This window comes from Gymnoscopelus braueri (assembly GCF_963280865.1).
Source record: "Gymnoscopelus braueri genome assembly, chromosome: 22".
NCBI lineage: Eukaryota > Metazoa > Chordata > Actinopteri > Myctophiformes > Myctophidae > Gymnoscopelus > Gymnoscopelus braueri.
Window position 1 is genome coordinate 6,009,776 of NC_137624.1, and position 24,494 is coordinate 6,034,269.

At 42.6% G+C, this 24,494-nt stretch overlaps 1 protein-coding gene across 1 annotated transcript; it reads right to left on the reverse strand.

Moving 5' to 3' along the window:
- Nucleotides 1-4,030: 4,030 nt before the first annotated feature.
- LOC308077967 (uncharacterized protein) lies at nucleotides 4,031-24,494 on the reverse strand. Its single transcript, XM_080418991.1, has 5 exons — nucleotides 24,404-24,494; nucleotides 7,436-7,535; nucleotides 6,940-7,169; nucleotides 5,834-5,954; nucleotides 4,031-5,597 (listed from the first exon to the last, which is right to left on the reverse strand). Exons 1-5 carry the CDS (start codon nucleotides 24,437-24,439, stop codon nucleotides 5,326-5,328), a joined length of 759 nt encoding a protein of 252 aa, XP_080275117.1. The 5' UTR covers nucleotides 24,440-24,494; the 3' UTR covers nucleotides 4,031-5,325.

Sequence of the window (24,494 nt, forward strand, 5' to 3'; positions counted from 1 at the left end):
TGTTGACCTTCTTTGCTGACCTGGATTTTTGGAGGTACAAGTGTAGCTATCATTCCTATGTTCTAAATATTTGCATTCATTGCAGACATTTCCAGTAGTCTATTTTTGAGGGAGGTATGGTCATATATGCTGCCCTTTAATATAATAACATTATAATAATAAAAGCTCAACGCTGACAGCTGTGTAGACCAATATTTTGGACCAAAAAAAAACCAAAACAATATGGACCCTATTTCCCACCCCACCTTAGGGGCTGCCGGACTACAAGGAAAATAAACAATAATTAATCTCACAATTACTTTGTTTTTGCAAATGTTAATGTAGTTGTTGCAGACTCATAGCTTTAGTCCCAACATTTCACTTTAGTAAACCTCACTTTAGTAGCGAGAGAGATAAAAACAAAGAGACAACATTTTCGGCAAGCATGCTGCCTTCCTCCGGGTGACCCTGATATATTTGCTGCTGTATTTGACATGCTGGGTTCAGACCACGTTGGTACGTAAAGAGAGAGACAGAAAGACAGGAGAGAGAGGGAGGGAGGAAGACAGAGAGAGAAAAATACAAACTAAAATACAATAAGAACATGAAATGTATTCTAATTGGAGAACATCCAGAAACATTAGAACTCTGTACGCAATATCAATGTAAAAATGTGCATATTTTGACAAAAGTAAGAGCCATTATTTCCAGGATATAATGAAATACAATGTTACAGTATCTATTTTGCTATGGCCGGTGCATCATCATTGAAACATTATGATGGGGGAAATAACAAACAAAAACAGGCCTTATTGGACCCCTAGTGATCCGTGTCACACGGCTATCTCTGTGGCCTGAGATACTCACAGCCTTTGTCCCTGCAGTAGCTCCATGACATACATTTATATTGTACAATGTAACACCATGACATGTAGCTACATGTCATACAGTTGTATATTGTACAATGTAACACCATAATGTGTGTTTGGTTTCCAGCCCTTACCTGTAACAAGTCCCGATTATCCACGATCCTTGTCTGTAGACATTTTTGAACTGCAGTCACAGTGTCAGATACAAGCTGATGGTTGATACTAAAAAGGGTTTTTATTGCCTGGTCGTTAAAGTGGTGTGATGGGCGTTCTTTTATTCAGTTCTATTATGCTTATCCTCCTCTGAATTTTTTTGCAGATTAAGCTGCAAAAAACAGGCATGACTGGAACTTGCCCGTGAAGGAAGGTTCAAGGTTCAAGTTTATTGTTAACAATACCTGAAATTCATGCCTCACACAACAGCTACAGCCTTAAGAAGTTAGACATTAAAACTCAGACACAACCAATGAGAAACTGCATTGAAACCTCAATGTGATAACAGTATTGGTCAATATAGCAGCATACATGGCTACAAGACAGCATAGTCTGTCATATGTCGGTTTTGAGTAGCCGCAGGCAAGTGGCCATTTAGTCTGGGCACATGTTAGCTTAATGCTCACCTTCGACAACGCGCTTGGCTGTCCGCACCACCCTCTGCAATGCCTTCTGTTCAGTACAGCTCCAAAAATGAAAATTATGGTGTAATTGTAAAACCTATGACCTCAGAATACGGGGGCTAACCCTGAAATTCTTCAGGCACTGCAAGCATTAAAGGCATTGTTGTACGTGCCTTTTACACCACGTGGTGTGGGTGTCACACTTAAGGTCGTCATCAATGTGTGTGGTTAGGAACTTAAACTCACGACCCTCTCCACTGCAACTCCATCGTTATAGATTGGCGCGTGCTCCCTCCTCTGCCTCCTGTCCACGATCGGCTCCTTGGTCTTTCCAGCATTGAGAGCAAGGTTGTTCTCCCGGCACCATTGTGCCAGTGTATTGACCTCATCTCTGTAGGCCGTCTCACTGGTGTCTGTGATCAGCCCCATGAGTGTCATCGGCGCGTACTTAATGACATTGCAGTCATGCGTGGTCATGTAGTCATGCGTGTACAGGAAGTACCGGAGGGGGCTAATCACACAGCCCTGGGGGGCACCGGTATTGAGGGTCATCGGGTCAGATGTTATATTTACCATCCGTACTACCACCTGACAAAGGCTTGATAAAAAGTGCAATATCCAGCTGCACATGGTCAGGTGCAGGCCTAGGTTTCTGAGCTTCATGTAGAGTCTTGCGGGAACTATTATGTTGAAGTTTTTGAGCGGTGTAGCCGCTCCTATAAGTGGGTTTGGGACCCATCCGTAGCGAAAGTTTTTCTTTCCGTCGCGAACATTTGTCTTTCGCTGTACTGTGATTGGCTGATTGGCTGTGACGTACCACTGTTGTTTTTGAGCACCGAGCGGTGCAAATATACAAGTGTCACAGCAAAAGGTCTGAATACTTATCTTTGCAGGACATGCTGTGATTGGCTAGCGAGACACATGATGAAATTAACTTAAAACTTCGCTCATAAATAGCACCGCTCACTTCACACTGGGTGTGATTCTTTTTTTAATTGTGATGCAACCATGTTATAGACTTGTGTTTTCTTGTCAGCAACCATGCATTCATTATCCACTTTCAACGTGGTATTCCTATTTCGGTTATGTCAATGCAGTTCATTCTTTTTTTTAGGAAAAAAATGTGAAAATAGCAGATCCACAAGATTTACTGAAAAAAGCTGATCAACAACTCACAACGATTTGCAATATGCAACATTATTTATTTCTGAAATTACACCTTTGGCTGGACTCGACTGCGACATAAAATCTGATGAGGGATGGCTGTAGCTGAATGGGTTGAGAGAACGCCTGGGAAGCAGAAGCTGTCAGATTCGATTCCCGGCCCGGATCTGTGTCAAGCTGTCCATTAGCAAGACACAACTGCGCCCGCATTTGGGGGGCCTTGACATGAAAAAGTGTTGTGTAAGTGGTAAAAAAAAAATCTGTGTGTGTGTCCCTCAGGGAGGTGAAGCCAGAGGAGACATACTTTACTAATGAGACCTAGAGGCAGAGTTGAGCTTAGAATTGTATATTCTTGCCTCAAAACTATTTTTTCTTCTTTGTGTTAATGGGGGTGTTAGTTCTGCATAAGCCAACACTATCCTGTACTGTGAAACCCCGGTCAGACCCCGGAGTGATTGAAATAAGAAATTGATTAGTGTGGGGTGTTTGTAGCTGGTCCATGTTTCAAAAATTAAAAAAATACATTCTCTCTGTAAATAATGTGAAGTAAATGTGATCAAGATGAATCAGTCAGATATCATTCCAATTGGCCATGACTGAATTCCAAAGTTTGTGGGCTCTGGGTGGGCAACCTGTCCTGGCGGAGACCTGCATTCTGAGGAGAACACTTTTCTAGTCTTACCATCCCTGATACAAATCTCTGTTGACAAAAAGTCTGTTGTGTTCACTTGTGTCTAGTTAGTCCTTGGCTATATATACTCCCCTGTTTTTTCAGTCCCTTGTTCGTTCGTAAAAGTAAGTCACTGTTTTAGTCATAGCCTTGTTCCTAGTTTGTGACTTTTTCGTAGTCCCCTCGTATTCCTATGTATTATTCCTGATCCTTATTTTTGGTTAATAAAACCCCTTGCATTCGATCTGCCCTGTGTCTGCCTCGTCCTCTGCCTTTGTCCTGCGCTTGGGTCCTACACCTCTGACTCAGATCGTGACAGTATGTGCTTTGTATATTTGTATTCGACAAGCTGGGGTTAAGAAGATGTTGGTTTGTGCTTCATATCAAGTGAAACTGTGGTCTTGAACCACATAATAATCCCATTTTGAAATCGTCTAATCGAGAATGTGCCTTTGATAAAAGTGTGGTCCTCAAATACTTCAAACTAAATCAAACTAAATTGCATGTCGGAAGCATTAATGGTGGTGACGTCTTTGATTGATTGAATACTTAAACAGTTTGCAAAAAGGTACAGTTATACAATAATGCTAAAAGCACACAAAAAGCCCTGAGGGCTTGTTTCCATTGTGGTCCTGTGTATTAAATTCATCATATAAAGACATACAAAGACAAATGTGACCGACTGACCGTGGTATAGTTTATAGCATAAGCTTTTAATAGCGATTGCATTTACACTTAAAAATCATGAAAGTGGTGTTCATTTGTTAAGATTATCTTGCTGAACAAAACGTGCAAGAATCACAAACTTTTATTTGCCACATAGAACATTTTCAGCAATCCTCCTATAATCCTCCTATAATCCTCCTCTCTGTTTGGGTGGTGAGCTCAGAATCTGTGGGTGGTGAGCCCAAAATCTCTTCTGCCCGGTTCTCCTCAGTGCCTAGAGCAATTGATTTGAATTTGCACACAGCCATTCACCATTACCATGTGCACGGAACAGCAGTTTTTGTGTTCGCTGGCTCCCGGGTTGCCAAATCATGTGCGCATATCCCCCCACGGGTATGGTCTAATCAATAATCCAATACAGAAATCCCCATTGACTTAGTGAGAGAATCAGAAAGGGGCTAACTTCACACATTTGTAATGTGTGTTAATATCATAGACTGTAAAAAATATGGACTAGGGAGCCCCATTGGTTCCTTCAGACTGTTTTGAGGACACTTTTCGGCTAATTCAAATCCCAATTCAAATGAAACCGTTAACGACTGCTATTGGCTGCAACCACAGCTGCAACCAATACCCTACTTTATTATTAATTTTGAAAGTAATGGGACCATAATTTACTAAACGCATATCATGATGATTTAAAAAAGACTTTAAACTAGCGATTGAAAACAAAAAGTGTTCATGAAAATGTTTACAAGGTAAAATCAAGTGTAAAGTCCGGCCAAAACCTTGTTCACTTGTATTGAGAGTAAATTGTTCTGCAGCCTGCACTGCCCTAGTCTGGCATGGCCAGACTAATATCACTGCGTAGCCGAGGGCAATTCTTTTTTTGCAATGGCAGATTTGTCTGGAACCAGTCTAGCACTGCCCTGCAGGAGGTGAAATAGCGACATCTGCTGGGCCACATCGACATCGTCCAGGCCCGTCCCGGGCCCGGCTCGACCCGTCGGGTCCCGACAGGCTCGGGCAGAAATCTTAAGCTCTAATCCCCACTGTATAGTCATGGGAGCAAGCCAATTGGACTAACAAATTATTCACCAATAGATGACAATTTTCACAATATATATGAGTTTCAAGCACTTTCCTCACATTTGATCTTAAATGTGAATACGACATTGGATTCCCCATTCATGAAAGCAGAGTTCAATCAAGTTTCTGTAATAGTGGTGGCCACTATTGTTAAATTATCTATTTTGAGGCATTAGTAGACATTTTTGGAGCTGGACATACAGCAGATTTGGATTCAGCACACCTTAAATAAAGTAAAGTACATAAAGTAACACGATTTGCCTTTAGTACTTTAAATAGGCTTATTTGAGAATTGCTGACATGTTTTCTCGCCATAGCGCAGACCAGTGGCAAAGTGCTCACAATTATTATTGAAGGGGCAGTAGGAAAAAGGCTTGCCCACTCTGGCATTGGCTTCTTTGACTATTTCATCCACTGGTTTCACTTTATACCCTTGGCTGTCCCGTTCATTGTTAACTCTCCACGGGTCCATCATGGTCACGCAACGTAGCTTCTCTTTCTTTACTGTAGGTAACCCACTCGAACTTGATGGACAAGATGCTGCTGTAAGTAGGCGTACGGAGAAAAGAGGGTTTACAGAGATATTTCTGTCCTGAAGTTTGCAACTTTTTGAAACAAAAACTTTTCAAATACTTTTGACTGCCATTCATTTAAATATGTTCAAACCCTATTCTTGCAGAACAACAAATGACAATAATTTTGTGGGTCTTAACCAGCTTGACCAGCTTTGGTCTTCATCTGTATTTGACTTGAGAAAGACAGATGTGAACATGACTCACAGCTGTTGGATGTCACGTGTACAACGTCACCATCCCCAACGTAAATGGTCCAGTGCTGGTAATCTCTGGGCCAGCGCTCGCCATTTCCACGGAAGATTTCAATCAGGTCTCCCTTCTGTGGCTGAAAAATACAATATTGAATAAAAGGAAACGATACTATGTTTGACAACAAAGCAGCAGTTTGACTCATTGTTAGACCAAATATGCCCTACACAGTGTTAAATAAAATAAGGGTGACTGGAAGTGAGAGGAGGGCCGATGCAGGGGGAAAAGGAAATATATATGTGTGTGTGTATATATATATATATATATATATATATATATATATATATATATATATATATATATACACACACACACACACACACACACACACACACACACACACACACACACACACACACACACACACACATATATATATCACAGGGATTTCTAATTTCTGATTGGGGGGCACCTCTAAAGTCACCCATTGCTAAGTGCAAATCTGTTCAGACACAACGACAGAGCCAGAGCAAAGAGACCTGTATGCTGTGAAGTGTCTGTTTCTGTCTCTGTCTGTTGTGTCTCTAGGTGTCTGTTGTGTCTCAAGGGGGAGGAGCTATGATGGCTCATAATAACCCAAAATGCATACGCACAGAACAATGCAAGCAAGTGACAGCACACTGAAATGCATAACCTAGTCTAACTCATGTATGGATTAGAATACAATAGTGTTCTAAATGTTAGTTTAACTTTAGTAGCATGTTTGTTTATTATGCTTAATTTTAATCTGCACTGCACAGGTGTGTTTTGAGAGTGATAATAATAATGAAAAAGTACACATTATCCTCAGGTAGGGTATTATTCTGGGGTTCTGACTGCAAAGGCACAGTCACCTTCATTTAGTTCTGAGCCTTGTCCTAGGAACAGACAGAAGAGCTTTATCTGAGCCTCACGGAGCATGTTTGGTCCTATAGGGGTTATTGATACTATCAATAACATACAAACACAATCACTAGTTCCATGAGACTAGACTAGAGTATTTCTCCTTGTTGGTAATTAAATATACCACATCAGATCACCAAATTCTCAGTTTGTAATGTGTGAAAATGAGGGACACCTACCTTTGATTTCTCATATGCGCCCTTGCCATAGCGCAGGTCAACGGCAAAATGCTCACAATTTAAGTAGGAAACCTCGTGCTGACATTTGATAATGTCATCTGCTGGTCGTGCCACCCAATGATGATCCAGGTGATTTTGGATTTTGTAGTCCACATTGATTGTGCCCTGCAGTTTCTCTTTCTTCGTCTCACCCGGCTTGTTGGAGTGAGTGTCGCAGCAAACTCGATCAGCTAATTACAGAGAAAGAGTTGAGGGTTTACAGATAAGTTTGTGTCCTGAATTGTGAAACATGTGAAACATTTTATATTCTGTTGAGTGACATTCAGTTAAAAGTGTACAAGCCCTATTTCTGTAACTAATAATCATATCCTGGGTCTCAAATAAATGTTACTTTCTGTCCAGCTTTGGTCTTCATCAATATTTAAGTTGAGGAAGACACACCTGATTAATTGTACAGATTGTAAAAGACAAGACAACATGAACATGTTAGACTCACAGGGGATTGTCCAGCGGACAACAAAATCATTCCCAATGTAAACAGCCCAGTGATCGGACATTTTAATAAGGTCTCCAACCTCTGCCTCTCTCTTCTTGGCCTGGGAAATACAGTATAGAAGAACATTTTTTTGTCAACAAAGCAGCACATTTGGTTCAGTGTGATTCAGTGTAGATCGAATATGTTGTAAATAAAATGTACAAAAAGAGGGTGATGGGAGGTGAACGGAATAATACGGGATTCTTGCTGTAAATGGAAGTAGAATTCTTCAATAGGTTGAAACACTGTTTCAAAAGCTTAACATATCATAAAAATATGTTTTTGTAATATTTAAAACAAGTTTGCAATGCTTGAGTAACAGGGCGGTCTGAATGAAGGCAGCCAACTAGCCACTTAGGGAATTGCTCAGGTCTCACCGGAGCGGGTAGTCAGCATATGTGACCATTGAATGCCGACCGTGGACTAAACACACCCACAAAAACAAATATTAAAGTTTTTAATCTAGCAGATGTACATCTATAGACAGACAACGAACTAAACAATATAATGGAGAACAGAAGTTTAACCACAGCTCCAGTCGTCCGCCCGGTGGTTGCGATGCGGTCGTGAGGAGATGCCAGTTTCCCTCAGTGGTGTAAAGTAACTAAGTACATTTACTCAAGTACTGTACTTAAGTACAATGTTGAGGTACTTCAATAGAACTTGCAAAGTTCGCTTGGGTGGGGGAGTGATTTGGGGAGCGTGGCTAAGATTCACCGTGTTGGTTGGGTCACTACACAGACCCATCAAACAGGGTACACTACTATATAGCTAGTACACACAGCTGTACATCCAAATAATTAAATCAACAATGTTAAAAGCCAACTTTTCAAATGTATAATCATTTGAGAATAGCAGATCTACAACTACTATACACTACTACTATACAAATAAAAGTCATGTTGAATGTGTCTTTTATTTGTATAGTAGTAGTAATAGTTCTGTCATACATTGTCAAGCTGGCTAATAAAGTAATCTACATTTATCTCTCTCTATATAAATTCTATATGTATCATCACATGCACAACTTTACATCCCAGCTTTACTGACAGAGAGAGGAAGAGAGAGAAAGAGAATGAGTGTGTGCGTGCATGCCTGTGTGTGAGTGAGTGAGTGAGTGAGTGAGTGCGTGAGTGAGTGAGTGAGTGAGTGAGACACACACACACACGCACGCACGCACGCACACATGCACGCACGCACGCGCACACACACACACACACACACACACACACACACACACACACACACACACACACACACACACACACACACACACACACACACACACACACACACACACACATACAGCAATTCATTCCAATTTTGGCGAAACACTGCTGAAAGAGCACCAACTAGTAGTGGGCTACTAGCGAACTTCAGAGTGAAGGGAGATCTCGACCCTACCGACCGGGGCGGGGAAAGCCTGTTATCCCCTATTGTGAAATAGGACATTCTGCATAATTAGTACTTTCTACTTTTGGTACTTTAAATACATTTTGAAACCAATACTTTTGTACTTTTCCTCGAGTAAATTTCACTGGTGACTCGCAAGGCGACCCCTGATGAGCAGATGCCTGTTTCCCTGGTGCTTTTTCCACACAGCATTCGCAAATGCTGCTAATTAATTTTTTAATTAGCAGCTGTGCATGTTAAAGTATTGAATGTTGTGAAACTTGTGCAACTACCAGTGGCCAGTGACAGTGACTTTGACCAGTTTCACTTTCAAAACCTTTGCATCATGCATGTCACACAAACAGAATGCGATGCGTTTTGTTATACTCATAAAGTACTTGGATGAATCACTGGGGAGAAGCACAAAAAGACAGGCCTCTAGCATTTTTCATCTTTTCAACGTTTGTTTTCCTTCTCTTTCTCTCTTTTTTTCTCCCCCTTTTCCCCCCTCTCCCCTTCCATTTTTCCCCCTCTTCCCCCCCTTGGTAGGCATATGTTCCCCAGCCCTGGCGCAGTTGGTAGAGCTGTCGCCTCACAGCTAGAAGGTCCTGGGTTCGATTCCTGCCGGGGACGCTGTGGGCGCTGGGGGTGTGTTCTCTCCTCCGCATCATCAGTGCCCATACCCAGTGTTGCAATGCTGATTTGGTATGTGGTTGCACTCTATTTTAATGACGTGACGCGCACGTCGCTTAACACCTATACACTACAGGTCACACAATATACAATTGATATGCATCTAGGCTCATTCGGCATTCCATTCATGCTGGTGTGACAACCGGCGGTCGGCAGCCTTTGTTAACTTTGTTGAGGTGTGAATTAAAAGTTGGTTTAAATCTATGCATGTGCCTGCGCGTGCTCCTGTTCAAATAGGTTTTATTTCATTTCAAGTGAACCTGTAACCATGTGACAACTACACTCGGATCAGGAGCATTATACCAAATTAATCACACCTGTGGGTGCGACGACACCCTATAAGTGCGTCACGCACCCACATACTCTCCCTCTTTCTTCCTCCTGGTCGGTAAGAGCTTATACCAGCTTGTGATTTGACTTTAATTCCTCACTGTGCTGTATGCCTACTCTGGGCTGCCTTGTATGTGGCACCCCCTTGGCGTGCCGTGAGGTTGTCTCATCGTCTGTATAGTTTTTTTGAACTCACACATGACAGTTTGTTGGTAAGTGAGTAACATTTCCTCCTGCTTGCATAGCCTACTAGCAGCACTCCACAGCACTGGAGTAGGCTTGTGTTAGCCTAGCTCTGCTGTTTACAAACCCAACCCGAAATGAGAAATGCACAGAATGAATGTTTATCAAAATAGTAGGATACATTCATTTAGGCTCCTTTGCGTCTTATAGCGCAGCTATCACACACACACACACGCACGCACGCACGCACGCACACGCACACGCACACGCACACACACATACAAACACGAAGGCATAGATGTAAAAGTATAGACAGGTCATAATAAATCACATTAGATTCACAGATTAGAGATTTTATGTATTTTCCCCACAATTTATTTTCATTCAAATGAAATGTGATTGAACTTGCACTAATAATGACTTTAGTTGATTTTTCACTCTTTAAAATATAGTATTTCTTAATTATTAATAATTACAGCTTGTAGATTGGCTATTTTCACGATTTTAAATTGTTTTTAAATAATAATAAAAAAGGAACATACAAGATTTCCACCCGACAGCGATAATATATAGCCAATATGGTTCTGTATCAGTATATGAGTCAGTTTTTGCAGATTTCATTCTAATTGGCTACTATGCCTGCATATGAATTTCATGGGCCTGGGTAGGTCACCCTGGCTTGGCGGAGATATGCCCTGTTGCACACACTCCGCACAGCAGTCCAACAGCAGAGCAGGTGAAAGCAATTCACTTAAACGAGGGCTGTGTTGCGCACCAAAAAACGGTCTAAAACTGTCACATTCTAGCTGCTGAAATAAACTTCCCATTTAGATCATTGTTGACAAACGAACAAAACATGGATGTGGAAAGCATCTTGAATCACAGCAGGCGAGCAGCGTCAGGTTAGGCGAGCAGAGCAGTGGCGTCTTATCTTCTCAGCAGTGGCGTGATATCTCTGTGTCTCCTCAGCTTTCAGGTGAATGAAATGGTGTTGCCTGAGACTCTATTTATGCTATGTTTGACAACGTAAGAGAGGCCATGGTCATGGTCCTCTGTATGCTAATGACCGTGGCCGTGGCTTCACCTTGGCCATGTTTGGTTACGTTAATGAGCACCACGCAACAGCTTGACTTAAGCCGGTTGGAAGCCGGCTCGCGCAGCGCGCCCCGAGGGGAAAGGGAGGAGAAAGGGGAGTGGACGTTTTCGGGGCATTTCATTCATTACTGCGTCCAAAAAGAAACATAAAATTAAGATTGTCCACGAGTCTTTGAGGCTCGAGTCGAGTCAAGTCTCAAGTCTTTGAGGGGCGAGTCAGAGTCGAGTCGAGAGTCTCATTTTTGGCGACTCGAGTGCGACTCGAGTCCGAGTCCCTAACTCGAGTCCCCATCTCTGATGCGTAAGACCATTAAATGTATGGCTGCACAACAGCGCCGCCTTCTGGATCGGCCGCACGGCTTCTCCATCAAGGCTTCCAGATCCTGATGCTGTTTCTGTTGTTACCTCGGGTAACCTGGATAAGACCGACAGCTCTGGCTGTGGCTCTTCTGGGCAGGTGGATGTTGTTTAGGAGGTTGAGGCTGGCGCCACCGTCCAGCAGGATCCGGGTGATCCTGTGTTGGGTGATTTCTCCATAGTGGCACTGCTCTCACGGCAGCAGTAACTGCTGGCGTGCCTCCTCCACGTTCTCCGCTGTCTCCTCCCTTTTCCCCTCGGGGCTACAGCCATGGCCTCTAGACTGGCGAACACAAATACACTCCTACTTGTGTACCTGGAGGCTCTGATACAGGATCTGGGGTCCAAGGACCCAGCTGACCTCCTACCAGAACTGAAAAAGGTTGTTGACACCGTGATCCAGGGTGCTGTGATCACACTCAAGCCACGGTTCTTGGCAATTCCTTGGCACGACTGACCATGGCCCGACGTCAGATGTGGCTGAGCCAGTCTGACCTGGCAGATGCAGACCGAACTGCTGTCATGGAGTCCTCGATAACTCCTGGGGAGGTGTTCGGGCCTGCAGCAGAGGCTGCGCTGGATGAGTCCCAGAAGGTCAGGCAGCGCACTCAGTCCATACGCCAGCCTGAGTGGCAAGGGGGCTTGCAGCGGCCTCGTTCTTCAGAACCGAGCTCCTCTCTGGAGTTATGGGACTGTGAACCCTCAGCGTTCCCAGCCTCGATCTTGGGAGCGCACCACAGGGGGATCTGCCAAGCCCCGCCAGCACCCCTTACGGTGCGAGTTTCCAGCGCAATGCGTGGATACTGCGCTGATCCCTCTGCGGTGGAGGGGCATTCGAGTGTTCAACTATCTCAATGACTGGCTGGTGTGTGCACTATCAGAGAGCCTGGCACGGAGCCACACAGAGGTTGTGTTGGCATGTCTGGTTTTGCTCGGGCTCCTGCATCCCTGCATCTGAATGCAGGAATGAGCAGCTTAGTCCCGGCCCAGTCAGTTGAGTATTTTGGACTTCTGTATTCTGTCACCATGAAAGCATGCCTGACACAGAAAAGGAAGGTGACAATCAGGAAATGCATCACAGACTGCATGTCACGCAGGTTGCTGTCTGTGAGTTTTAGAGGCTGTTGGGCCTCTTTACAGCAGCTGCCCAGGCTGTGCCACTGGGCCTGTTGCACACGCGCCCGGTCCAATATTGGTTTGGACACCACAAGTTATGTCTGACGCCACAAGTTATGTTGGCCTACTGCACAGCAGGGGTAGCATGTAAACCTCCTTGGGATAGAGGTGGTTCGCTGGCTCTGAGACACTTCCTCCCAGTTGTGTCTGGGAAGCAAGTCATGATAAGGACAGACAACACAGCCGTGGTGTCTTACATCAACCGCCAGGGTGGGCTGAGGTCCCCATCTCTGCATGCAAAAGTGCACCAGTTGCTCCTGTGGGCACAGTCCCTGAGAGCTTTCTATTTTCCGGGACCCCGGAATGTAACGGCAAATCTGCTGTCGCAGGGAGGTCCCCAACCTGGCGAGTGGCGCTTGCACTTCCCCCCAGGTAGTGAACCAGATATGGTTTAACTTTGGTCGGGCAAAAGTAGACCTCTTTGCCACGGAGGAGAACACTCACTGCCCTCTCTGGTCGTCAATGCATGGACCACCAGGACCACTGGGGATAGATACAATGTAAAGCACTTCGGATAGAAGCGCTATATAAATGCACCATTTACCATTTACCATTTACCATGCTCTGAGCCTTTCATGGCCTCAGCCGAGGCTATATGCTTTTCCCCCACTTCCTCTCCTGCGGCTTTCCTCAGGATAGTGAGGAAAGCCGCAGTTTTCCTCACTGCTTTGCGACGCGTTGTGAGCTTGAGTGAGTCACCACCAGTGGTTGACAGCAGGCAGTGGTACCGAGCAGATGGCTCGTTTAGTTAGCTTGTTTATAAATGAATGTTTTATCCATAAATAGGTTATGTAGTAACTAAATATAGACTTATTTCTCATCTACAGCTGCTACTTTACATTTTTGATTTCAAAATGCACATCTGTTCAAACGGCCCATTTTGTCTCGGCCCAAACAGGCACACTAGTCGAGACTAGGGAGACGCCCAATTATTGATAAACAAGCTAATCCTACTGCACTTCTACTTTTTTTTATGTTCAGCTTTATTTGGTCTGAACGAGGCATTAGGTTTTCATAAACCATCGCAAACGAGTTGGGCTCACCCCCTAGAGGTCGGCTTGCAATGAATCTAATATTAGATCGTCACTATGGTCGAAACCCCAAATAATTGATAGAAGAGATTTTTCAATGGATTCTGTTACTATTGGGTATGCTAAATAACATATAAAACATTAGGAAAATCAAACTTCTTGAAAGGCATAATTTTCAAGATGTCGTCCACGATGGCTGCCGGGAGCTTAAAATGCCTATAAGCATAGACAATATGTAAAAAATCATTAGAAATTGTGCACTTGATAACTAGTGTTTGAATTTTGGCATGGTGTTAGGTATGGGCATAAGGTTTTCAAAAACCATCGCAAACAAGTTGGGCTCGTCCCCTAGTGGTCTGTTTGCAATTAATCCAATATTAGATAGGTCAGTATATGGTTGAAACCCCAAATAATTGATAGAATAGACTTTTCAATGGATTATGTTACTATTGGGTATGCTAAATGGCATACATTTTAGGAAAATCATACTTCTGGAAAGGCATCATTTTCAAGATGGCACATAATCCCACCTTGGGTGGAGTGAGGGGCCGTCACGGTACACAATAGGGTTTCACTGCTTCCACGACATGTTGGTTACATATCCTTTTATTTTAGTCCATATATATGCCATGTTCTTGCCAAATCACCATTAATATTACATACAGTCGTTATTTAAAAATCACACCCAGTGTGAGTAAGCGGTGCCTACTGTGTTTGATGAGTGGGCGCTGGCATTCAGACGGTACTACTCTATTTGATGTGTGGGTGCTTGTATTGAGCCGGTACTAAAAGAGTATTTGTACTCTTTTTTATCAACTTTTAAGTATTTTTACTCATTTTAACTGTTTGAGTATTTTTTACTCATTTTAACAAGCTTAAAGTATTTTTACTCATTTGAAGTACTATTGAGTATTTTTACTCAATTTAAGTACTCTTAAGTATTGTTACTCAATGTATTTACTTTAAAGTATTTTTAATCACTTTATTTACTTTAAAGTATTTTTTACTAATCTTTACAACTTTTAAGTATTTTTACTCTTTTTATCAAATTTTAAGTATTTTTACTCATTTGAAGTACTATTGAGTATTTTTACTCAATTTAAGTACTCTTCAGTATTGTTACTCAATTTATTTACTTTAAAGAATTTTAAATCACTTTATTTACTTTAAAGTATTTTTTACTAATTTTTACAACTTTTAAGTATTTTTACTCTTTTTATCAACTTTTAAGTATTTTTACTCTTTTTATCAACTTTTAAGTATTTTTACTCATTTTATTTACTTTTAATATTTTTTACTCACATTGTAGATCGGTCGTTTTAGTGTGTGTGTGTGTGTGTGTGTGTGTGTGTGTGTGTGTGTGTGTGTGTGTGTGTGTGCGTGTGCACGTGAAGCGCGCATGTGTGCTGAGCCATCACGTGCGTGTGTGTGTGTGTGAGTGTGCATGTCTTTAAGCAGCGCATGTGTTGCACGTTTGTGTTGATTAGTGTAACTGGTTGCATCTTTGTGTTGTAATCAGCTGCAGCTGTTGAGGCCGTGCTCGGACAGACGGACGGACATACACGCAAACACACACGGTCAAATGTAGAGCGCTTGGCACCGCTAAAAATAATAATAATTTCACGTAAGCAGAATTAGGGGTTAAGGGCGCACTTTTATTTTACCTCTGGGGCAGAATCTGCCAATGCTTTGTCAATGTAAATGCGTGGATTCACGCAAGAGCGGATCTTTCCGCTTGTCGCGCAGACCGTGCGTTTATCCGCTCTACACGAACCTTGTCCATTTGAAGCATAAAACTGCTGGAGGCAGGAGCTGATTTTACCCCTCTGTCCAATCGGGTGAGTCGAAGGCAGACCGTCCCAAGACTCAGGAAGCAACATGGTGCTCAAGGCAGAAGGTGGTGCGGGCTACGGGGAGGGTCCTGAAAGTGAGTGACAGGCGTGTCACTCCTGTTTTTTAGAATCTGCTGGCTGCAAAAAACTGTGGCCGCGCACAACCTGCGTTTAACGCTAGCCGACCATGTTTTGGTGCGCGTCCTAAACCTGGATTTAACAGCTATCCTGGCTTAATTTATCCAGGATTAGCCATGAATTGGTTTCATGAAAGCTGAATGATCTTGCCAGATTAGTTTAGCCAGTTCCCCCTGGATAAATGTATCCATGACTCGGTTTCACAAAAGAAAATTGAAGCAATCCTACCTTAGTTACCATGGATATTTAGCTGTGAAGTTAGCCTGGTCCGGACCAGACTTACTGCCGGGTTTAACTAATCCTATTGCCTTTACTGTTCATTAAGCAGTCAATCTGATCACAAACGAAGTTTTTCCACACTTATTCAATTCTTATGCGAAAATCGAAGATCTACAAGCCCGAATAAAAATTGTCCACGGGGGTCCCCGTGGTGGCAGGGGGTCCACGGTGGTGGACCCCCGGCCCCCCGTGGATTCCCGGACCCCCGTGGACCCCCGGCCCCCCGTTTACCCCCGGCCCCCCGTGGATTCCCGGACCCCTGTGGACTCCCGGCCCCCCGTGTACCCCCGTTGACCCCCGACCCCCCGTGTACCCCCGGACCGCCGTGGACCCCCGGTGTTTATAAGTGTTTATAATTATAATTCCAATTTTCACTTAAACTCCTCATGTTTAAGCCTAACTGAATCATATATTTATGGACTTGTATATAAATTAATTGTATATTTTTGGACGACTTGTGCATTTAATTTGTCGGCAATACTTTGCCACGCTTTCTCCCTGGATCTATATTTATTGCGGCCGTGTTTCCTTTCTTGCTAATTATACATTTTACTTCCTTGTATGATTCCATGAGCTGCTGCAGTGCTGCTGTTCAGCCACAGAGAAAAACGCCGCTCTGGTTTTGGGCTGCATGACTGGTCAAGTTCAAGGATTCTGCTATCGACTTTCATGGTATTTTACAGGAATACGTGAAGCCTGGCTTTACCATCCTGGCTCGACACAGTCTGGTTTGACAAAGTCTAGCTCGACAAAGTAGCTCCTTCTCAGCCTGGCTTGCCGTTCGTGGAACGGAATAAACCAGGCTGTACGGAGCAGACTTTGTCAAACCTGGATTTGGCTTAAATCCAGGCTTATTGTCTCCGCCGGAGGTGGAGAGTATGTTTTCGCTTCGTCCCGCCGTGTGTTAGCATGGCCCCTAGCCAAGCTAACATTGGTCAAGCTCCACGTGACACGTGTCAATATGTTGACACCAATGCCTTTGATTGGCTAGAGGGACGTATGACGAAATAAAATCCTATAAATAGGTGTGTCACTGCCTTTTGAAGTGAGGTAAGACAGGATCAATCAGTCTTGATTGGAACAGTATGTTTCCCTCTGTGTGTGTCCCTCTGAGAACACCTAACATTGGTCAAGCAAAGGCGCAGAAGGCCAAAGCTAAGAAAGCTTACTCATCTACAACAGTAACACAGAAGAGGACTATAGAGTTGAATTGATCCCACAACAAGGCCGAAGTCTTAATACTGTAACAATTGGCCACCTTGATCAAATACATTATGTAGCACTAGAGAAAACTGACATAGATCAAACACACCAATCAACTGCTGAAACTGTTCAAGACAATGAAGATGAAGAAGACAGACAAGCATTTGAACAAACCAGTCAATTACGAGGACTCCCATATGACACATTGCTTCAAGAAGATTCTTTTTTAGATGCAGACACTACATATTCAGTCGCCCCTGCAAAACACCAAAAACCACGTGCATTCTACCAAGACGACCCGTTCTACCAAGACGACGGGTGCTATTAAAATAGCACGGGTCTGCTGGCGGAGACTTGTGCTCCGAGGAGCACATTTTCTAGTTTAATTCTGCTTTCGTGAAATAGGCCCCTGATTGGCTAGCCTTCAACTTTAAAAAGCTGAGGGCTAGAAACCGCAAAAAAAAGCTGCTTCAAGAATGAGGTCTAGGGAGAAAAAAAGCAAGCTTTTATATTTGAGCTTTTAAAAGCTCATTTAAAAATTAAGACGCCGATTTGCATAGAGATTACAATGAAAATAAAAACGGATTAATTGTTTTGCTTTTCTTGGTGTGAACGCGGCTTTAGTCATTATAAAATGCTATAATGTGTTATAATTATACAGTAACATAGAGTAAATTCTATTCAGGGAAAATTACAAAGTGTGGTTGCGGGTCGCAGCCGTCGGGACGGGAGGAATTCGCCGGGAGGAATACCGTCGGAGGCCGCGCGACGTGTGATTCGAATTTGGTGCCGATCGGATCCCGCGTTCGTGATACGTGCCGTTTTGATATTAGGAAATAGGCCCCCCCCACTAAAGAAATAGGCCCCTCCCATAAATTTCCGGGCCAATTAAATTGTCACGTCACTCCTGAGATCACTTGCATTTCATTTTGAGAGGATTGATCCCCCCAAAATCAATATTTTTGCATCAAACGGTTCTATGGATCAAAGTGGAAATGCTTTTGGGGATTCGTTGAGTAAACCACCCTTGAAATGTGATTTAAATTTGGGATTGACCGGACATTTCGTTTGTGAACGGTATGGACTATTAAAATTCCGCTCGGAAATGTTTATTGCATGGGTCCAGAGATCATGTGTACCGATTTTTCAAAATATGTGTGAGGAGGAGTTAAAAGTGTGTTTTGAAGAGAAAAATTGCGGTAAATGTATCCAGATGCAAATGGGCGTTGCCTATATGGCGAGATGCGTCATGACTCAAGGAATCCAGGGGAAAATATTTGTTTATTCTATGACCTACGGTTCAAAAGTTATAGGCCAAAACGTAAAGTGGGCTGTTATAGCGCCACCATGTGGCCGACTGGTGTAATTATGTTTTTGATAATTTGGAACTATGAACCTTCCCTCAAAGTCTTGTAACGCTATATATATATATTTTTTAATAATAATTTTTATCCCTCGATTTTGTAACCCTTTTTTCACCCGGTAGGCCATGTTGGCTAGGTCCTTTTCGTTCAGTTTCGTTCCCATCAAGTGGACCTAAATAATCTCTGCTTCTTAAAAAAGATCTATTGGTAGTAAGTAAGAAAAAAAATTACCGACATCTGTCCTGGCGCAGTATTTATATAATTAGTGTTTAAAAGTCGGTACTATTTTCTTAGCAGCGTCGTAATACTTTCAAAGGGGTGGTGCGGTTTTTGGCACGTGATTCCCGTTACAACCAATGGGGTCGCCTCTATTTCCACCATTTCCTGCAACAACAGCCATAGCAACAGTACAGTCTGAAGAAAATAAGTCAAAACAATGAAAATATCCTTCAAAAGCACGGCAAAAGGACTCGAAACGATGCTATATGAATCGTATGTCTGTCCAGAAAGAAGAGGTTCAGGAGTTTACACGGACAAGATGGGATACATGTACAACAAGCCATGGATACGCGACGGTCGTCTGTCCCGACCGAACTTCAACCAGGTGTTTGCACTTTTCCATTTACGGCCCGTACATCTACATAAACGTTCAGATTTCAAATATAAAGTGCTTACCGCATGGCCATTGATGTTACAATTCTCTATGGTCCCGCAGAAATACCCGTATATTCCGTATTGTTCAATAAAGAGTATTCTTAACCGATCGATAGGGTCGCGTAGTTGAAAGGATATGGTAAAAATGGCCACCGATCGGATTAACAGGCTTTTTATTGAACAATACGGAAGATACAGGTACTTCTCTGGGCCCGTACATAATTGTAACATCCATGGCCATGGGTAAGCATTTTAAATCTGAAATATGAACGTTTATGTAGATGTTAATGGAGAAAGTGCAAACACCTGGTTGAATGTTTCAAGGCAACTACAGAACGTGCGTCAACGTTACTTATATAAACATCGACATTGTGTGGATATGGGTCCTTACAAGCCTCCTGAAGACGCTGGGTTTCATGCAACATTCTACCAGCGTGTTATTGACAAAAATACATTAATGTGATTAATGTGAGAGGAAAACGGCAGAAGGATCAACTCTCTCAAACAGAAACGTCAGCAGGTGAGCCACACACACATACACACACACGGGGGGGGGGCTCACATTTTAACATGAGACTGAAATAATGTATTGTATTATCAGATAAAAGCATTGAAAACAGCAGATCTACAAGCTCACAACACATCACAACGCGTTGTGAGCTTGTAGATCTGCTATTTTCAATAGATTTATTTGGGGGGAGACACATTTTAACATGAGACTGAAATCAATTTTTATGTTATCACATGAAAAAAATCTATTGAAAATAGCATATCTACAAGCTCACAACACGTCGCGTTGTGAAAGTAAAACTACCTCAAAATTCTACTTGAGTACAGTAGCCTACTTGAGTAAATGTACTTAGTTACTTTCCACCACTGAAAGTACAGGTACATAAAAAATACGTACAGTACTCAAGTGAATGTCCACCACTGCATCTCACCAGTGCTGATAAAGCCCATAAGCTAACAAAACATGCATGTCAATATTGGACTGTCAAATATTGATTTGTCACTATTACTGTATTTTAAACATTCGTGTGTCATTTCATCCATGTTCCATCTCTGTGATAACTCAGACATCTTTACATCGTTAAATACACCAGATGTTGTGATTGATAAAGAGTCCAGGGAAGTGTCTGTATTAGATAGCCTGCACCTTTGACTCTAGCCTAGAGGAAGCCTTTATGACAAAGGTCATTAAATACCAACCACTCCTACATACCATCTCAGAGCTGGGCTATTAGGTGCAGACTATTTGTTTTTATATTTGGCAGCCTATAGGACATACCCACATACTGGCTGTTAGAGGGTTTCAACAACTTTGGATGCCCAAAAAGGAGGCAAAAAGGTTGGCAAAGTATTGTGCTGTAATTGGCAGCCGCCATATATGGCAGAGACGGTGTTACTTATACCCATAGAGTACTGAGTGACATGTTTATTGTATCGTGAAGACATATGCCAGGATTATGTGAATGTAACCTTACTGCACCTATAATATTTGTGTCCCTGTATGTTTCTCCTTTATGTGAACATAAATAAATGGTGTGTGTGTGTGTGTGTGGGTGTGTGTGTGTGTGTGTGTGTGTGTGTGTGTGTGTGTGTGTGTGGGGGGGGGGGGGGGGGGGGGGGGGGGGGGAAATGAACCACCCTTCGCTGACCACTACAAGATCTTCTGTGAGAGTCATCCGCCATGGCTTATAGTTGACCAAGAGGTGCTGAAAATAAACCAGCTACGAAGGATGTTCGTAAACACAGTGAAGAAGCATGACAATCTTGATGCTTCAAAGTACAGGTAACTCAAATACCATGTGTGTCTTTGACAGTTCTGGGAAACAAAACAAAAACCTTTATGCTGAAAAGTATATTATAGATGTATTCCCTCACAAAAACGTCTATGAGAGTATATTTAAACTAAATTGGCTATCATTGTTAATACATCTTTATTGATACACTTGTGCTCATCTTTCCCTAACATTTTATGTTGCAGGCAGGATAAATTGAAGTGGAGGTTGACCCCTGATTTCCCCCAGCTGGTTTTTCACTGCCCTACCAAGTGCAACATCTCTGAACATGTCCTATAGGTATTTTAGGAAAAAGATTTGGTGATGCAGGGCTGCAAGACATACTCATTGAGTCAAGTTGGTGCCCCAAATCCATCAATGGTGTGATCAGTGGTCATCCACAGGAGATTCAGTCTGCACTTTCATATTTTGTCATATTTGTATACTATTGTTGCACTGTCAACCAACATTTCTCTGTTCATACCTGTGAGTGACACAGAAGGCCTGATCTGGGGGGTGGGTGGGAGGGTTGATGTACAACACATGCTGTGACACACTTTGGTATTTTAATAAATATTTCATACCATATGTTGTAATAATTTGGAGCTTTAGTGTATTTATTTTACTCTAGTCCATTTTTGGCATTATTCCAATCTAGGGGGCTGATTTTCAGCTATTTTGGGCCAAGGAGTGCTGCTTTTTTTCTCCTACCTTTCAGTACACAGTAGGTTGTGACATTTTCTATGTATGAAATATAAGCTTTTAGCTAAATGTACTATGTGTATGTTTCATTGTGCTGGGCACCAATCACTTCAGTAGAAGCGTTTTCTTTCTACATTTCATGATCAAAATTCAAACATGAGTACACTAAGGCACCAATACTTGTTTCAGATGTTAGGTACACGTATTTATAACATTTGAGAAAGATTTTGTGTTGCCAAAATAAATTTTCAATATTTTACAAGCAAAAATAGCAGCACAAGATTTTCGTTTTTTGGTTATTCACTTTAATATACATTTCTGGCTTGTGAAAAAATACTGCAGGATTTTGTGCGGAGGTATTTTAACCCGAAGTCCACAAGGGTATTGTCTATGCAAAAATGCATTGAAAAAGTAGATCCAAGACGTGGGAACGAAATTCATTTTCTAGGCACTTTTTGGAGGGTCACAACACGGCCTACGGTGCCAATTTGCTAAGTGATCCTGGGCACTACACTCCCCCCACCAGCCTAGGGAGGCCAGGGCCGAGCTCATGCCTCCTTCAATGCATGAGAGCCAACTGACCTTCTTGTCACCTGACAGGGGGGAGTTTCCCTGGTTGGACGTAGCGCGTGGAAGGAACACGTTATTCCAACCAGTTCCCTTCCCCTCCATCAGGCGCCCCGGCTGACCAGGGGGAGGCAGTATAGTGACCAGGATTACTACATGTTTTTGGGAGGGTATTAACTACCCTAGTTAATACTAGGGCCGGCCTCCGACGAGAGGCTGCAACCATTAAGCTAGCAAGGAAAGCCCAGATACATGACTGGCACATCCTGCACAACACTACTGTGGAAATAGAGCCTCCAAACAGACTCAAGTCCCGCCACCCTTACAACAAGGCGGCACAAGAGATGCTCCGCTCCATCCCGGAGGACTTGTCCACAAGTGCATGGATGGCGGCATCCTGGAAGCAGGAGTGGGAGTCTGCTGGGCCCTCCCGTATCCACAGTTACATCTGGGACTCGGGAGGTGGTGTTGAAGGAGAGGACCTACCACGCCGGCAATGGACTCTACTGAACCGCCTACGCACTGGAGTCAGCTGCTTCAAATCAGCTATGAAGAAGTGGGGCTTGACAGACAGTGCAGCATGCGAGTGTGGCGAGCCTGAGCAGTCTGCCGAACACATTATTAACACCTGCCCCCTGTACAGACCACCTTCGGAGGCCGGCCTCTTCCAATTGGGACCAGAGACAAGAGCGTGGCTACACGTTACTGAGTTGGACATTTGAGGATGATACACGAAAGAAGAAGAAGAACTACCCTAGGAGACACGGGGAGAATATGCAAACTCCACACAGAGTAGGCCCTTTCGCCAACCTTGTAACTCTAGCCCTTACGGTGAGACAACGAGACAAAAATACTTGAATGTGATTTTTTTTCATTTTCCCATTAAAGTGGATGGGGAAATTTAATGCACGAATAAATCAATATCAATTAAACTATGTAACCCATCTCTTAGCAAAGAACAAGCCATCAATTCCCGGTGAAGCCGGTCAATTTGACATATGGCAAGAGTGTGGGAAAAATAAACTGTGGGAGACATAGCGTGGCAAAATAAAGTTTATCTAGAAGAATAAAGTCGGAAGAGTACTATAGTCTGCTTGCCCTGTTAGGGCAACCACACTAATTATGCATTGTAAGTATGTTTATAAAACATTATAGACATGGGATGCATAGCAAGTTTTACAGAAAGGTGCAAACAGCATACGTACGGGGTGTTCTCTGGTTCACGGATCACAAGTAGACTGTACAGTTTACAATAGACTGTTTCAAATTTATTGGCCATTCATTTCCCTGAATACACTCAAAAATAGCATTTATCTTGTCTGCTTCTGATCACTGTCACACATTTACAATTGAGCTATCTCAGCCATACAGAGCCAGCCGATATTTGAATTACATGCACAGTCAGCACAGAGTTAGATTGTTACCGTATGTAAGGATTGTAGTGGACTAATAGATATAATAAGCTGTGCGTATATGTATGACCGGTGCCCGTTCCCACGCGTTATTAAGTCGTGGCCACAACATACATAATTATATGACTCCATAAATCAATGGGTACAAACCAAGGTTATTAAAACAGAAGTGGAACAAAAAGACAAAACTAAAACATTTTAGTTAACTGAAAAAATGTATAAACAAGGCTAAATCAGGTTATTATTGAATTTTGTATTAGTCTTATTTTTATTTTTTTTGCCTTTTCGTTTAATTTTATTTAAGAAAAAAATATGGATATTCAACCTTTAACATTAAAAGATTTTGCCCACTGAAGTCTGTATCAAGTTTTTTTTATCTGTCATCCAATAAATTGCCTGGCGTGCCATGAAAAAAAAAAAAAAAACACACGGGGATAATACCACACGTTTATATACACATTCACGCTCCTTGATCAGCGGGTGAAACTCTCCTTGCGAAACTCTCCTTGTGATCTCAAAATGGACCCAACAAGTGAGAGGCCCACACAATCTGTTTAATTTGTTTTGTTCTGCAAAATCTTATGCAATTAATAGAATAACACGCATCAAAGTCAGTGTGCACGGTAAGTGTGCGTAACGGATAAAAAAGAAAACGCATACAAAAATACGGAATGCATTTGGCAAGATCCTTAACACTGAAAAAACTGAAAATGGTAGAATATTCCAGTCATTTCACTAACCTTAGCAAGAGCAAGAGCCATGGTTGTTCTTTGCATGCAGACAAATGATGTGATGTCTTTTAAGATGATTCACACTCAGCTATTTATGTTC